This window comes from Sphaerodactylus townsendi, linkage group LG03, assembly GCF_021028975.2.
Source record: "Sphaerodactylus townsendi isolate TG3544 linkage group LG03, MPM_Stown_v2.3, whole genome shotgun sequence".
Classification (NCBI taxonomy): domain Eukaryota; kingdom Metazoa; phylum Chordata; class Lepidosauria; order Squamata; family Sphaerodactylidae; genus Sphaerodactylus; species Sphaerodactylus townsendi.
In genome coordinates this window covers 14,435,480-14,453,147 of record NC_059427.1, presented here as the reverse complement: position 1 = coordinate 14,453,147, position 17,668 = coordinate 14,435,480, and the positions used below count along the sequence as shown (strand labels likewise).

General features: G+C 48.8%; 1 protein-coding gene across 2 annotated transcripts; it reads left to right on the top strand.

Annotated features, from left to right (window-relative positions):
- Positions 1–2,723: 2,723 nt before the first annotated feature.
- DXO (decapping exoribonuclease) lies at positions 2,724–16,016 on the top strand. Of its 2 annotated transcripts, XM_048489403.1 has the most exons (8): positions 2,728–2,875; positions 4,994–5,077; positions 6,512–6,912; positions 7,423–7,652; positions 9,507–9,726; positions 13,524–13,659; positions 14,182–14,276; positions 15,668–16,016. In XM_048489403.1, exons 3-8 carry the CDS (start codon positions 6,518–6,520, stop codon positions 15,807–15,809), a joined length of 1,218 nt encoding a protein of 405 aa, XP_048345360.1. In that variant the 5' UTR covers positions 2,728–2,875; positions 4,994–5,077; positions 6,512–6,517; the 3' UTR covers positions 15,810–16,016. The 2 variants fall into 2 exon arrangements, with proteins under 2 accessions (XP_048345359.1, XP_048345360.1); XM_048489402.1 differs by lacking the exon at positions 4,994–5,077 and having other exon boundaries at positions 2,724–2,875.
- The last annotated feature ends 1,652 nt before the right edge of the window (positions 16,017–17,668 follow it).

Sequence of the window (17,668 nt, the reverse complement as noted above, 5' to 3'; positions counted from 1 at the left end):
AGTGGACTCACTAGGCCAGCTCAGGAGCAGGGTGGGGAGTGGGCCTGGACTGGTGAGGTGGCTCGCCAGGCCAGATTGGGACTGAGGTGAATCCAACCCTGGTGGGAGTTTTTTGGGGTGGGGGTGGGATTGAACTGCTTGCCCCAAATGCCATTTTCTGTAGATACACCCCAGTTGGTAGGTAACTGAAAAGTTGTCAGCAGGTGCCCTAGTACCCAGTTGGAGACCCATGTTTTAATCTATTGTTGGTTTAATGTTTGTGGTATTTGTATATCTAGAGACCATAGAATCATAAAGTTGGAAGAAACCACAAGGGCCATTGGGAGCCCAGATTCTCCTTTTAAATCCACCCAGTTTAAATAACATTGAAAGCGATGCTGTTTCCCCCAATTTTGGGGGGGGGGGGACTGGATACAACACCATAAAATGTTTTCATAGCTGTAATAAAACATTTTGAAAGCATTTTGAAAATGTTTTTTTTTATTATTTCTGCTGTGTGGCATGGCCCATTGCTGTGAGTTGGGGCATGTTCTATAATGTGATGGTGACTTTGAAACGACTGGTGTAAAAAATCATTGCTTGGTCACGGTGGGGGAGGGCAGCTGCCCATGGGGGGGCGCCAAACTCCAGTTTGCCTAGATACGCCACTGGGCGTAGCTACAAGGGGACCGGGGGGGTGCGCGTTGCACCGGGCACGCAGACTGGGGCATCAAACTCAGGGCTCCAGTTTGCCTCAAATGGATTACGCCACTGGTGGTTGGGGACTCCCTGCTGAGGGGAACAGAAGCAGCGAGTTGCAGGCCTGACAAGATGTCACAAGAGGTATGCTGCCTCTCTGGGGCAAAAATCTATGATGTCCCTGAGAGTCTGACAAGACTTGTTAAGCCCACTGACCATGACCCCTTCCTTTTGATCCACGTGGGAACAAACGACACAGCTAGATGTAGCTTTCGAGATTTCAGGAGGGATTTTGAGGCTCTGGGAAGGAAGCTGAAGGATCTGGATGCACAGGTTGTCGTTTCATCTCTACTCCCCGTTGAAGGACATGGTTCATGGAGAGAAAGAAGAACAGTGGAGGTGAACAAATGGCTTCGCAAGCTATGCCGCCAGAAACGATTTGGGTTCTTGGGCCATGGTCTGTGGTTTCATGAAGAGGGACTGTTTAGCGGTTTCTCAGCTAATGCCCCAGTGTCTCTCAACCAGCAGTGGCGTCACCTCTAGACATCAGGGAGAGTGACTTTCACAAGAAGAGAGGGAACAATCTCTCTTCAAAGGACTGCAAGAGCTCAGCAACCTGACTCACCTATTTAAATAAACTCTGATTAGAACAGACAATAGACTTTGTTTGTTTGACAGATTTCTCCAGCATCCTATAAGCCTTTAGACAAGCAAAACTAAACAAAGAGGTTGTATCACAGAGGGAAGTCTGTTACACACTGTGTATACACCTCTGTGTTACCCTATGTGATGCACCTCTGAAGATGCCAGCCACAGATGCAGGCGAAATGTTAGGAACAAGATCCACAAAGACTACGGCCACACAGCCCAGAAAACCCACCAAAACCAGTTGAATCCAGCCGTGAAAGCCTTCGACAATTCATAAAAATTATTTGCAAGAGATTGACATCATATACCCACTGAGGTCTCTCCTTTTTCAAAATGTAGTGTTGTCAGTTCAGTTGCTATTACAATGGATCTTCAGGCAACAGAGATCAGTTCTCCTAGAGAAAATGGTTGCTCTTGAGGGTGCCCCATGTGGCATTATATCTCATTAAAGTCCCTTCCCTCCCTAAACCATGACCTTCTCACAGGGCCAGAGTAACGAGGATCTGCGCCCGGGGCACATATGCAGCCCACGCCCCTGCCACGCCCTCGCACCAACGCACACGTCCCCCCCTAACCCCTTGGCACTACACCACTGCCTTCTCAAATTCCACCCCCAAATCTCCATGTATTTTCCAACCCGGAGCTGGCAACCCTACCCAAACTTCACTCTCTCTTGTCTCCACCACCAAATGTCCAGGAATTTTTCAATTCAGCGTCGGCAGCTCCAGCCCTCAATCTATTTATCTTTCTCTGCAAAATACGCAGATAACAGATGCCAGATTTCCCGTAGAGATCAGTCCCCTGGAGAAAAAGGCTGATTTGGAGGATGGAGTCTATGGCATTACATCTCATTGAGCTCTCCCAGCCCCAAACTCTGCGTCTGCAAGCGCGTGCACGCGCGCGCGCACAAACACATACACATACACACACACACACACCAATCTCCAGGCATGCCCAACTTGGAGTTGGCACCCCTATCCTTCTGTACGCCATCCAATGAAGCTTCAAGGTCCCACTGAGTTTTGCCATGTTTAGTATGTCTTGGAACTGCAAGGGGTGGAACCCATGCACACATCTGTCTTCTACGTGTCCATGTAGGTTTTTTCTATGCCATCTTGTTGGAATTGGTTTTAATGTTTATACTTTTATATTATTTATACTGTTGTATTATTTTTATAGGTTTTTACATGTAAGCGGCCTTGGGAGATTGGCGGGGTAGAAATAAATAAATGAATAAAGCGTCCAGTTAAGCCCAGTCTAAAAAAAAATGGGCCGCGAGCGCCATCTACTGGCTGTGCCTTGACCTCTATGAGCAAGCTCCCCAGAACAGGGAAGGGCAGCGGGTTCCTCTTCTTAACCGGTGCCTTGAGATGACGTCACCACGATCCGGCCTCAGAAGCGCAATTCGGCGCAGTCTCGCTTCGGTCGCGGCTTGATGAGGACACAAAGGAGGCTTGAGTTGAACCCGCCAACCTCGCAGCACCTTTGCTCCGACCCTGCACCGTTTTCGAGCGCGAATCGGCGGCGCGCGTCGATGACGTCACCTCAGGTAAGTAGAGCGTTCGGATCGGGAGCTGGGGATTTGGGGATTCTCTCGCCTCTGATTGGCTGCGGGCCTTTGGAAGGGACAGTGATGGTATAGCCCTCTCCAGAGCCTTGGAAGGGAGGAAGGAGTGTCAGTCCACGGGCTGGGGTTCAGCATCACCTGCAGTGGGTCTGTTACAGGGTTTCAACCCTTGAAATTACCCAGGGATTATTGCACAAGAGAATCGACCAAGTACATTGGGGTTAACTTGTCGGATCGAAAAGATTGTTGATGCAACAGGTCTGATTATCCGAGAGTTACAGCAGGAAATTGAGGAGCTACATCAAATTACAGTCCAGTACGGGGGTCCCTCATGCAGAATAATGCACTTTCAATCCACCTTCACAATTGTTTGCAAGGGGATTTTGCTATTCCTCATAGCAAAATCCAGCTGCATAGTGCATTGAAAGTGAATTGAAAGTGCATTATTCTGCATGTGCAGAAGGGCCCTGTCTGGCCCTGGACTATCTATTGGCTCATAACGGAAGGTTTTGTTCCATAGTGGATCAACGGGTCTACAAAGTGACCTTTCACAGTACTGGTGAGCTGCGCGCTCTTGGTGCGTTGCTAATATTAAAGGGGAAGCACATGTGTTGCATGGCATTGAAATCCCGTCTTTTCCCCATCCTGCAGCTCAGCTCAAGACAGTTTACATAGGGAGGGTTCCCAGGTGGATCTCCCATCCAGGCACTGACCAGATCCATATGCCTGCTTAGCTAACTGCAAGGAGACTGTCTTGCACCATCAGAACAGGCCATATGTGGCAGAGTGATCATGGGGATAGAGGATAGATCAGTGGTGGGATTCAAAAATTTTAGTAACAGGTTCCGATGGTGGTGGGATTCAAACAGTGGCGTAGCGCCAATGGGGCTGGGCGGGGCATGACGGGGCGTGGCCAAGCATTCCAGGGGTGGGGCATTCCTGGGCGGGGCTGTGGCAAGGACACAGGGCGCGCACACCCCAGGTGCAGTTCCCCTTCGCCCCGCCTCTAGATTCAAATAATGACTGTTTAAAGTATTACAAAAGCAATAAACCGTATGGTAGTGTATTATTTCTTTTTTATATAATTATATTGATTGATTTTAAATAATAACATAAGGAGAGAAACCAAAAACTGTTTACAATTGTTACATTAAATGTTAATTTAATAGTGCTGCATTTTAATGGGGAAGGGTTTATTTTTATTAGAGCCGTATTAACTTATATTTATTGAATTTTAACCTGATATTGTGCTCCATTTATATGTTGTTCACCGCCCTGAGCCCTCCGGGGGAGGGCGGTCTATAAACCCAATTAATAATAATAATAATAATAATAATAATAATAATAATAATAATAATAATAATAAACATATTAGAAACATATTAGAAACATATTAGAAACATATCTAATTGTCTATCTCTCTCAACCCCCCAACTAAAACATCCTATATTGCCTCCCTCCTTCCCATATTTCCCTCCCTACTTTCTAGTTCCCCTTCAGATTCCTATAACTACTTTATCTATTCCACTTGAAAGAAAACTAACAGAGGGAGAGATCCAAAATCCTTAATCTAAAAGAGTAGTTACAACTCCTCTCTTTCCAATATAAATTTCAAGGGGAAAAAAAGAAAATGAAAAATCTTTACCTATAATACTTTCCCAACTGTTATACCAATGAACAACAAAAAAATGGAATTACTATATATAGTATTATTTCATACAGTTCATACACACATGGGGGGGTGCCGGGGGGGCGCAGGAGGCCCTGGGGGGCGATTTTGCATCCCCCACTTGATGAGATTTGTTGTACCCAGGGACAGAGATTACCCCCTTGTCCCTAGTGGAGTTAATCATTAATAACCGGTTCTCCGAACTGAGAAAATTTTAGTAACCGGTTCTACCGAATAGGTGCGAATAGGCTGCATCCCACCTCTGGGATAGATATATAACTTGAGCTAGGAGTTCTTGAATATCCAAAGCTGATCTCTGACAGCCTTTCATGTACAATTGTACTCGTTTCCTTTTTTTAAAAAATGCTTGCGATAAAGGTCTTGCTCTTACTTGCGTTCTTCTCTCTTAATATAACTGGGGCTGGTTCCAGGCGTTTAAATAGAGGAGGAAAGTTCAGTGTTTAAGCCTGGTTTGATCTTTGCAAGTCTGCCTGCATCACATGCTGCAATAAATAGTAAGTATCCCAGTGAAACAGATTGATCTCAAAATATGTTCCTTCTTCCCCATTTCCCCCAGGTGTATTCTGTGTTAAAACTGTTCATGTGGGTGCTTGAAACGCTACTTTACCATTTTATAAGACCTTCTGAATCCCAAAAGTGTCTGGTGTATTATTTCTTTAATCCACACACCAGCCCTCTAAGGTAGATCAGTATTATTAATGCCACATTACAGATTAGGATGTGTGTGCAGTGGTTAGCGTATCAGTCCAAATCCAAAACCTTTATTAGGCATAAAACCGTTGTGTGTCAAGAATTCCCAATACAATAAGAAGGTCATTATTTCACAACTTGCGGTACACAGAGTAAAAATATAGCAACAGCGTCAGAGATTTCAACATTAGAGTTATTTAGAAGCTTGGCCATTTTTATCTTATCAGAAAGGAGCATAAATCCTGTTGGTAATACAGTTCTCAAATCAGTTCTAAGGTTGTTGTATTTTTTCTGAAACAGTTGAAGCAGAATATGAGAAGAAAGCGTATCATTTCCAGTATCAGGACAAAAATCGGTATGCGAAACGCTTCATTTTGTGGATAGAGTATCAGTCAAGAATCTAAAATTCCAACTTGAGCGTGTCCAGAAGAGGGCAACCAAAATGGTAAAAGATCTGGAATCCATGCCCTATGAGGAAAGACTTAGGCTCCTTCCGCACATGCAGAATAATGCACTTTCAAACTGCTTTCAGTGCTCTTTGAAGCAGTGCAGAATAGCAAAATCCACTTGCAAGCAGTTGTGAAAGTGGTTTGAAAACACATTATTTTGCCTGTGCAGAAGGGGCCTACGAGGCTATGTTTAGTTTGGTGAAGAGAAAGTTGAGAGGTGACATGGTAGCCATGTTTAGATATTTGAAGGGATGTCATGTTGGTGAGGGAGCAAGCCTGTCTTCCGTTGGTCCAGAGACTCGAACAAAGAGTAATGGATTCAAAGTTCAGGAAAAGAGATTCCACCTAAACATTAGGAAAAACACCTTGACTGTAAGGGCTGTTCAACAGTGGAATGCACTACCTCAGAGTGGGTTCTCGGCCACTGAGCCACAGCCCCTTTCCTATAGAGCAGGGGTCTGCAACCTGCGGCGCTCCAGATGTTCATGAACCACAATTCCCATCAGACCCTGCCAATTGGCCATGCTGACAGGGGCTGATGGGAATTGTAGTTCATGAACATCTGGGGAGCCGCAGGTTGCAGACCCCTGCTGTAGAGCGACTACAACAGGTAATGAAGTTGATCTATGTGTCTGTTCTTCTGACTGAAAGAACCAGGGAAAATAAGGGCATGGTTCACTGTGCCCTGGGTACAGTTGTGAATGTATCTTAGCTGGTAAAGTGTTTTCTGGTAGAAGATGTGGTTTTGGTTGTCCCAAGTTCACAGTCCCTTTCCCTTGTTGCTCACAGTCACCAATGGAGCCCGGCGTCTGCTTCAAGAAGCGAGACCGAGGGGACGAAAAGGACACCCCCGAAGACAGAGCCGTCAAGAGCCAAAAGAGCAATGCTAAGCCCCCCCTCACGCTGCCTGTTACCCCATCTCGGTACGACGCCCCTTTCCCCTTTTATCGGAGGCCGGCTGAAGTGGGACGCTTTTCCTTGGACTCCCAGCGCCGTTACCACGGCAGCGCTCAGCAGCTCCGCTATTACGCCCCGCCTCCGATGGAAGGCCCCGTCCCCGGATTCGACCTGCGCGACGGCTACCTCGATCGCTACGTGCAGCGAAGTGAAAACGTCCGCGAGGGACTGGATCACTTGCTGCAGTGGGTCGCTCAGAACCGGAAGCAGCTGCAGGGTGCCGAGGAGAAAGGGTGAGGAAAAGCAAGATGGAGTTGGCCGAGAGAGAGGAAAAGGAGCGAGCCTGTCCCGTAAAAACCGAAACCCTAAACCAGTGAAAATCCCCAGAGACAGCAATGAAAAGAAGCCTCTAAACGAGATGCAGAATTAGCCGCTCGTTCGCAGCGGGCACGGATTGTGAGCAAGGACTGTAGGGCGCAATCGCAGAATGTCCCCGTGCAAAAATCCCACTTAGTTTGATTCCTGCCAAATAAAAATGGGTCACTGCTGGATTTTGCGGACCTCCAAAATCTGTTCCCCACCTTAGCCAAGGCTGTGACTCTTGTTCCCTCAAGCCCTTGCACGTTATCCTGCCCTCTTTGACGTTATGAAGGCTGCAACCTCAGATCCCGTTGACAGGAAGTGTTGGAGAGTGACTCCCGCAGGACGTGCGTGCCCAGGACGGACTCGACCGCCGGCGCTGAGGCTCTTCCTTTCCCCTTCTCTTGTTTTCCTTTAACCTCCTGTCTCTCCCCACTCTGCAGACAGCTGCTGAACACGGACTTTGTGACGTGGCGGGGGCATCTCACAAAAGTGCTCACCACCCCCTACGAAAAGCAGGACGGGTGGCTTCTGGCGGTCAGCCTCTTCCGCGGGACCCTCTACGTCAGCGAGTTTGAGACCGAGTCTGCCAAGAGGCAGCGGGAGCAGCGCTCGGAACTGCTGAAGGAGCTCACCTACATGGGCTACAAGTTCGAGCAGTACATGTGCGCTGGTGAGCCTCCCCAGGAAAGCTCCCTCGGTCCTGAGCCTTGCAGTTCCCGCCCTCTCAGGAGTTCCTGTTGACCCCTGTCCTCTAAAACACAGGTGTCAAACTTGCGGCCCTCCAGATGTTATGGACTACAGTTCCCATAATCCCCTGCCAGCATGATGCCTGCCAGCATGATGCTGGCAGGGGATGATGGGAACTGTAGTCCATAACATCTGGAGGGCCGCGAGTTTGACACCTGTGCTCTAAAACCTCCTCTCAGAGGATCCAGGGGCCAGCCTGACTTCTCGCCCAGAAATAGAAGCTGCTGCTTATTTGCCCAGTCGCCCATTGTGGATAAAGATCGCCTTGGAGCAACCAGGAAGAATAGTGGCTCTAGAGCATAGGTGTCAGACTCAGGCCGTCCAGATGTTCATGGACTACCACTCCCAGCAGCCCCTGTTAGCATGGCCAATTGGCCCTGCTGGCATGGGCTGATGGGAATTGTAGTCCATGAACCCCTGAAGGGCCTGAGTTTGACACCTATGCTCTAACTCATAGGTGTCAAACTTGCGGCCCTCCAGATGTTATGGACTACATGATGCTCGCAGGGGATTATGGGAACTGTCGTCCATAACATCTGGAGGGCCGCGAATTTGACACCTGTGCTCTAGAGTGTTGACGTGCCATGTGTGACTAGTGAGCAGTGTAGTAAAAGGGGAGGGCTGGAGATCCCCATGGACCACTTTTTAATGGCTATCTGAGGACCTGAAACCTCCCTTGATTCACCCACAAAACCCTGTTCGACATCATAACAATTCGAACCGTCACCCGTTTTCATAAATCTTTGTGGTGTGGCTTATAGTTGACCGATGCGTTGAACTATTTAATATGAATAAAAACAATAGCTTGGAGTGAAACCTTTTTCTCTCCCCGACGCATATATATGTTGTAGAAAGTATCCCCCAGAAGAGGCATCCCCGATCTGGGAGAGAATGCCTCTTTTATGACAATGCTTTCTTAGACTAACTTTTAACAGATATGCGGCACAGTTAATCAAGGGCACCTATGTGTGTAAAATGCCATCAAGTTCTGGCAATCCCAGCAAAAGGCCTTCAAGGCTACCGTGTTTCCCCAAAAATAAGACAGGGTCTTATATTAATTTTTGCTCCAAAAGATGTGTTAGGGCTTATTTTCAGGGGATGTCTTATTCCCCCCCCCCCCATAATTTTGCACCCCCCATGTGACCAGATCAGTTGTGCCTGGGAATCTGTAACTAGGGCTTATTTTTGAAGCAGGGCTTGTATTTCAATCATCCTCCAAAAATCCCAAAAAATCATGCTAGGGCTTATTTTCAGGGAAACAGGGCAGCGAAAAGCAGAGAGGGTTTACCATTGCCTTCCTCTTCAGAGTTTTATTTGGAGGTCTTCCCTCAAAGTACTGACCTTGCTTAGCTTCTGAGGTGGGGCTGTACTACGCTGCCCTCCCTCCCTGGGGGCCCCAACTGAAAATTTTTAGCCAAGAATCTACTGGATCAATTGAAGTATTTGTTAGAATTGGAACTTCTTGCTCCCAGTCTCTAAGGCCCCTTCCACGCACGCAAAATAATGCGTTTTCAAACCACTTTCACAGCTGTTTGCAAGTGGATTTTGCCATTCCGCACAGCTTCAAAGAGCACTGAAAGCAGTTTGAAAGTGCATTATTCTGCATGTGCGGAATGAGCCTAAGATATTTTGATTCCTTCCCTTTTGAATCTTGTAACCAGCTGTGCCGTCCTTTGCAAAAGCTGATGCCGTGGTCGTAGCCTCCTCTCTCTCCTGCCCTCACCTGTATCCTTTGCTCAGCAGAGCTGCGTACGCTAAACGTCTCTTTCCATCCCAGATACCCCTGATGGGATTCCTGACCCGACTAGGGTGGTGAATACGAATGAGGGCTTCTGCACAGTTATCCGGACCCGGTTGGGAACGCACTCGCTTCTGTTCTCGGGCGAGGTGGATTGTACGGACCCTCGAAGCCCCTGGCCTGACCCGCCGAGCTGTTACGTGGAGCTAAAGACCAGCAAGGTCATGCATAGCCCTGCTCAGAGGAGGAGTTTTTACAGGTAAGCAGGAGGGAGAAGCAACGGAGATTCTTCTTCCTGTGTTCACCTGTTCATTGCAAGTGGCTAGCAGTGGGTCTACTCTGCCGTGAAATCCTCACCCCGTTTCTCCATCTATTTGGACAGGAAGTACAATTTTTAGGCTGCAGGGGGAGGGGACCCATTTTGGATGCTTGGCAGGGAAACGGAGTCCAGCGGGCTGCATTTGGAAAGGGGTGAGAGACAGAACTAGAACTTCTACCAGGAGGCTCAGTGTTGAGAGGGGCCGTGCCTCAGTGGCTGAACATCCGCTTGGCATGCAGAAGGTTATGGGTTCAAGCCCCGGTATCTCCAGGTAGTAGGGATCTTTGCCTGAGACTCAGTCTGAGTAGACAGTGTTGAATGTGATGGACCAGTGGCTTGATTCCGTGCAAGGCAGTTTCACCTGCTTTGTATTCTGTAGGCCACAGGGTCGTTGCACTCCAGCTAACACACATCTCAGTTGAGAGGGGTTGGGAAGACCCTTTCTCTGGCCCTAGAGAGCTGCTGCTAGTCTAAAGAGGTGGGACTGAGCCTAGGCTCTGCACGAGGTATCTTTTGGGGGACTTTCTTGAGGGTGTTTCAGGCTAGGTTGATTTGTGGAGGCGTTTAGCAGAATGTGAGATCTGCACACACAGGGTCTTAAAGTTTCTCAGAGGTCGATTCCGCACTTGGGTTATCGACCTAAGTTCGAGCTGCGTTCGACCTAAGTGTTCCGCGCAACCACTGGGATCGACGTGGTTTTGTACCAGCTTCGCCCCATGTAATGGTCAAATGTCCGACTTCAGTTGGGAACTACTACTTTTCAAGGGGAACCAGCGACTCGAACCTTCTTTCGCCAGCCTTCGATTCCAGTAAAGTGCGGAATCTCTGGTGCCAGGAGTCCCCCATTCAGCCAATCACAGCTGAGTGTTTCGGGCATGCGTACAGCTGGCCAATCAAAAAACGCCACCTTCGTCCCTCCATTCCTCTGGCAGTTTTTTTTATAACGTGTGTGGGGATAGACGGAACATGGCCGTAGAACAGTAGCCAATCGGAACGGAGCAGCGAAGAGGCACAGGATGATTCCGCCCTCTGAGCTGGGATCAAGCTGGTTGCAGTGGGGAACAACAATGGCTTCGACCTAGGTTAGTACCCTTCTCAGGGAACTGGGTCGAACCTATTTTACTCGTGTGCGGAATCGCCCAGAATGTTACATTTACAGTTCCAAGGAAATGAACTGTAAGTTGCTTTTTTTGTAGGTGAAAGGGGGCGTATAGTTTAGCTTCAGACCTCTTTTGGGCCAAAGTGGTTTATTTTTTATTTATTTTTATTTATTCTTTAGACTTTTATACCGCCCTATCCCTGAGGGGCTCCGGGTGGTGCACAACATATAAACATAGTACAATCATAAGATAGCTAAAAACCTTTAAAAGCAGCGATAGAAACAATAAAAGCTAAGTATAATAAATATAATAAATACAAGTATAAATATAAGTGGCGTCCGACAGGTTTATTAAACTAGAAAGGCAGAGAGATGCGGTCCTGAAGTGATTTCTTCCCCTTAGCTACCATTGTGTCTCAAAACAGCCTGTTCACCCCGTTCAGGTGGCTTCCTGCAACATGCAGGTGGTGGCAGGGCGACCCAACAGGCCTGGACCACACTCCTTGTGGACTGTGCACATCCTGAGGCACTAACCTGTCCCTCAGAACTCTGCGAAGCACCCAGGGGTTCCTCAACAAGCCTGTTTGTTATGGGAAGTGGTATTTTCTTCTTCTTGTAAAATGTTCTGGATGCCACTGGCCTACATAATTTAATTGTGCTAGACTTAATGACCACTGTTAAGCTTATGTACCTCTATCGGCCACTCATTCCCTTAATGTAACTCTTTCCATTTCGGGGTCCGCCGGCGACTCCTTCGTTCCTTAGACTTCTGGCTTGGCGTTTCATCTTTGTTTTCAGTTTTCCATCCTCCTCCATCTGTTAATTTTCCTCTCATCCGAAGTTTGGTCGGGGGCTGTGTAATCACACACCGCCAATATAGTTATTTCACAGACAATAACAGTACTTGTAATAATTGGCTCTCTTGAGAGAGCCGCCAGTACTTCCGTGTTTTTGAGGTTGAGGAGGCAAAATATTTCAGTGCGTATAAAGAAGGTTGTTGGGTCCGTGAGTTTTTATTTCGCAAGTTTCTTTCCTGAGGGATTTCAACGTGCGTCTCCCCCATGTCCCAGGTGAGTGCTCTAGTCTCACCGGTACTCACTCTGTGGAGAGCCACATCTGCAGTTACCAACCAAACGAGTCGCATCAACGTCAAACCCTGGTGTAAGGCCTGCATTTCAGGGACCCTCGCAGCTTTCCCTTTCCTTCAGTGGCTGTTGTTTCCAGGTGAGACCCACCTGCCCACCACAAGGTCCCACTGAGCAAAGGCCTTGCCTGTTTGTTTTTTTAAAAGCGGGGCAGGTGTTACACTGGAGAATGGTGCTCAAAAGAGCCACTGTGCATCACTGATCTGACCACATGTTCCCAACCACTCTTTAAAAACATCCCCACCTCACAGGTGTGCAGAATGGCAGGAATGTCGTCACGCACGGCCTCAGAGTACCTCCCAAGTTGTGTGTGTTGTCCCATCCAAGTCCCCACTGGGTCCTCTCAGGGACCAAATGGGATCATCCCCGAAGAACATATGAAATTGTATTGTCCAAGGCTTTCACGGCCGGATTCAACTGGTTCTGGTGGGTTTTCTGGGCTGTGTGGCCGTGGTCTGGTGGATCTCGTTCCTAACGTTTCGCCTGCATATATATTGCACAGCAAGTTCCTACAAGGTAGGAGGGTGAAGGTTCCCCACCCTGGGACATGGACAATATATACACCGCTAAACTTTCCCTTCTCACTAGACACAGTGTGTAACAGGCTTCTCTTTGGCTCATTCCGCACATGCAGAATAATGCACTTTCAAACTGCTTTCAGTGCTCTTTAAAGCTGTGCGGAAGAGCAAAATCCACTTGCAAACAGTTGTGAAAGTGGTTTGAAAATGCATTATTTTGCGTGTGCGGAAGGGGCCTTTGTGATACACCGCTGAAGATGCTAGCCGCAGATGCAGGCGAAACGTTAGGAACAAGATCACCAGACCACGGCCACACAGAAGAAGAAGAAGAAGAGTTTGGATTTATATCCCCCCTTTCTCTCCTGCAAGAGACTCAAAGGGGCTTACAATATCCTTGCCCTTCCCCCCTCACAACAAACACCCTGTGAGGTAGGTGGGGCTGAGAGAGCTCCGAGAAGCTGCGACTAGTCCAAGGTCACCCAGCTGGTGTGTGTGGGAGTGCACAGACTAATCTGAATTCCCCAGATAAGCCTCCACAGCTCAGAGCGGGGAATCAAACCCGGTTCCTCCAGATTAGATACAGGAGCTCTTAACCTCCTGCGCCACAGCCCGGAAAACCCACCAGAACCATATGAAATTGTCTTGCGCTGAACCAGACCTGTGGACTACCAAGGTCAATATCATCTACTTTGACTGGCGGCAGCTCTCTCCTAGGATGCAGGCAAAGGTCTTTCACATTATGAACTGCATGACTCAATTAGCTGGCGACGGTGTGATTGAACCTGGCACCTTCTGCAGGCAGATCAGCGACTCAGCCACTGAGCTGCTTTGTGGCTGGACAAGTGTGGTCAGATACTGTAATCAAGACAGGAATGGGACTCATTAATTCTCAGGCAGGAGAGATGGAAGACTATGTTTTGCCCTCAGGAAAGGCCATTGCCTCTTTAATTCCGCCATTGCCTCTTTAATTCCTAGGCACAAGATGATCAAATGGTGGGCCCAGTCCTTTTTGCCCGGCGTGTCACGGATCGTGGCTGGTTATCGGGGACCAGACGGCAGCGTGGTGGAACTGGAGACCTTCGAGACCATGAAAATATTTCAGCTCATCAGGGTGAGTCTGACCTTGAATGCAGCTGATGGCGCCATTTCTGTTGAAGCTTCATGGAGACTTGCGGCTGCCATCTTGGATTTAGGAAAGACAGACCTCCATTGCACAGTCTGTTGAAATTGCAGCCATTCAACCATGTTAAGCTGTTTTCTGTATTTATTTAAGGGCATAAATTGGGCTGAAATGGGTGGATATACCTGGCACTAAACAATGCTTTATTTCCGGGCTATGTGGCTGTGGTCTGGTGGCTCTTGTTCCTAACGTTTTGCCTGCATCCGTGGCTGGCATCTTCAGAGGTGTATCACAGAGGGGAAGTCTGTTACACACTGTGCCCAGTGTCTGTGTAACAGACTTCCCTCTGTGATACACCTCTGAAGATGCCAGCCTCAGATGCAGGCGAAACATTAGGAACAAGATCCACCAGACCATGGCCACACAGCCCGGAAAACCCACCACAACCAGTTGAATCCGGCCGTGGAAGCCTCCAACAATACAATGCTCTGCTTCCTTTTCTTTTTCTGGCAGGAAGACCCAGGCTGCTGGAAGCCGGCTGTGTGCATGAATTTCTGCGCAGCCTTTCTCAGCTTTGTCAAGAAAGTGGTGACAGAGGACAATCCAAAGTGAGTACTAGTCAAACATCCTGCAACCACAGAAGGTCTTGCTTTGCAAACAGGCAGCCTTGCCCCGATTATCTCTCTCTCCAGCTTACAGTCTGAAGTAAACCTAACAGAAGGCAATTTGAGAAACTTAGAAGAGGGATCATAAGCAAACAAGCATGTTAAGGCTGCGATCCTCAGAACACTTTCCTCTGAGTAAGCTCCATTGACTGAAATGGGACTTCTTTCTTTTGAGTGAGTCCATTTCAGATTGCTGTTTCAATAATCCAAGGAGGGACTGCGGTTTAGCAGTTTCCACTCCAAAGAACCCAAATTCGATCCCTGGCAGCTTTGGTTAAACAAACATAGGGAAAAAATTCCCCTGAGATAGGAGGTCTAGTGCTCTGACTTCGTATACGGCAGCTTTATGAGAGAGGTTTACAAAAATCAAATTTGGAGGTGGATGAAGCCATACAGTTTCTAGTGGGAAAGGAAACCCTAAGTGAAAGTGTTATAATAGAAAACAGATATGTGTGAGAAAAGAACAGACCTCGGTATATGGCGCCTGGCATTATAGCACAATGAAAGGAGCACAGGAAGGTAGGAGGGTGAAGAGAAAGGAGTGACATAAGAACATAAGAACTAGCCTGCTGGATCAGACCAGAGTCCATCTAGTCCAGCACTCTGCTACTCGCAGTGGCCCACCAGGTGCCTTTGGGAGCTCACGTGCAGGATGTGAAAGCAATGGCCTTCTGCTGCTGCTGCTCCTGAGCACCTGGTCTGCTAAGGCCTTTGCAATCTCAGATCAAAGAGGATCAAGATTGGTAGCCATAAATCGACTTCTCCTCCATAAATCTGTCCAAGCCCCTTTTAAAGCTAACCAGGTTAGTGGCCATCACCACCTCCTGTGGCAGCATATTCCAAACACCAATCATACGTTGTGTGAAGAAGGGTTTCCTTTTATTAGTCCTAATTCTTCCCCCCAGCATTTTCAATGAATGCCCCTCGATTCTAGGTATTGGCGCAGAAAGAGAGGAAAAATTTCTCTCTGTCAGCATTTTCTACCCCATGCATAATTTTATAGACTTCAATCATATCCCCCCTCAGACGTCTCCTCTCCAAACTAAAGAGTCCCAAACGCTGCAGCCTCTCCTCATAGGGAAGGTGCTCCAGTCCCTCAATCATCCTCGTTGCCCTTCTCTGCACTTTTTCTATCTCTTCGATATCCTTTTTGAGATGTGGCGACCAGAACTGAACACAGCACTCCAAGTGCGGTCGCAGTTAACACAAGTCCATTGACACTGGAACCTAAAAGGTGACGTGCGACTCGGAATAATTCAGAGCGAGAACTGCCTCTCGGCTCAGAGCTTTTTTCTTCCAGGTTTTCTGACGCAGCCTTTGCTTCTCACACACAGGCTGGTTCATCTCTTCGCTTGGGAGCCAGGGCACCCCGTTTCCTTCAGCGTGCACCACGATTCCGAGTACACCTTCCTGCCCGACTGGTATGTGGAAGCTCTGAGCTCAGAGAAGCCCCCTACGCCCCAGATCCCAGACTGATGAGCTCCACCTTGGGGGGAAAGCTGGTTTTTGGACTGAGAGCTGGTGGCAAAGAAACTCAAGGTGGGAGAGCCAGGGGAGAATGAAGGGCGGTTGATGGTTGGATGATTGGGGGGGGGGGGGGGGGGTGCCTCTACCACAGCCCCTCCTTCCCCGGTCAGGATGAAAAAGGAGCAGGACAATAAAATGTGCTTTGTTTCCCACTAAGATCCTTCTCTCTGTGTCTCATTAATGACTTTAAAACAACGCTTTGGCTTAGTTTGTCGGAGTAGGTTGTCCAGTCAGTGGCTATGAGCCATCACTACATTGAATAGCTCGCTTGCCCCTGTAGAAGAGGAGTTGGTCTTTGTACGCTATTTTAAGAACATGCCAGCTGGATCAGACCAGAGTCCATCTAGTCCAGCTCTCTGCTACTCGCAGCGGCCCACCAGGTGCCATTGGGAGCTCACTTGCAGGATGTGAAAGCAATGGCCTTCTGCGGCTGTTGCTCCCAAGCACCTGGACTGTTAAAGCATTTGCAATCTCAGATCAAAGAGGATCAAGATTGGTAGCCATAAATCGACTTCTCCTCCATAAATCTGTCCAAGCCCCTTTTAAAGCTATCCAGGTTAGTGGCCATCACCACCTCCTGTGGCAGCATATTCCATTTTCCTCTACCAGAAAGAGTCTCGAAGTGGCTGACAATCAATTTTCCTCCTGAATTAATGAATTATCATTTTTACACGCTGCCTTCATCAAAACCATTATTGGGTGCATGATTGAACGCTAGCAGCGAAGCCCATTGTGAGAAAGATGCAATGGACCCTATCAAAGAGTGGAAGAGGAAATATCTCCCCCCCCCCCAGTGGGATTTACTGGAGCTGCAGTGTCCCCCCTCCCTCGGCATGATCCTTACCTCGTGCCGGGTCTGCAGCTGGGGGCGTGAGAGGCTGGAGAGGTGTGGTTTGAGTTAGGTCGGAAGGTGAGGATAGGGGGAGGCTGGAGAGGAGTGGCTTGGCGCGGGGTGGAAGGCAGCAAGGTGAGGGTTGGGGTGGAGGATGGAACAGAGAGATTTGGGGTAGGGGAGGGCAGAAAGCTGAGGGTTCTGGTGGGGCAAGATGAGGCTTGGGGTAGGGGAGGGTTGGAAGGTGTGCCTAGAGGTGAAGAGGGGTACAAGGTGAGTACTGGGGTAGAGGATGGCTGGGAGGTGAATATTGGGGTGGGGGAGGGTGGAATTGGGATGGTAGGGGGAGGCGGAGAGTCTTTGCTGGGCCCTCCAGGTAGCTGCAGCAGGTTGGCCCCGGGCAGCCACACTGCAGGCCAGGGCGGCCACAGCAGGTGCCCAGCGAGCCCAGGGCTGTTGCAGCAGACTTCAGGTGAGCCCTGGGCTGCTGTGGAGGCTTCAGGTGGGCCGCGGGCAACCATGGCTGGCTTCAGGTGTGCCCTACAGGGCACCTGCCACAGAAGCTTTCCCGGCCACTGATGCAAAGCCCGGGGAGGCAGGTTTACAAGGAGTTGGGCTGAGCGCAGGCCAATGGCCACACAGGATGCACAGGGCTTGGGCAGGTATGCGTCCTGCACAGCAATTGGCTCAGGGTTTATTCGACATCCGAACCCTTAGCCAATTATTTGTGATAAAATCGTACTGTGATACAAGACCGTTTATAGAAGAAGAGGAGTTTGGATTTATATCCCTCAAAGGGGCTGACAATCTCCTTGCCCTTCCCCTCTCACAACAAACACCCTGTGAGGCAGGTGGGGCTGAGAGAGCTCCCAGAAGCTGTGACTCACCCAAGGTCACCCAGCTGGCGTGTGTGGGAGTGCACAGGCTGATCTGAATCCCCCAGAGAAGCCTCCGCAGCTCAGGCGGCAGAGCCGGG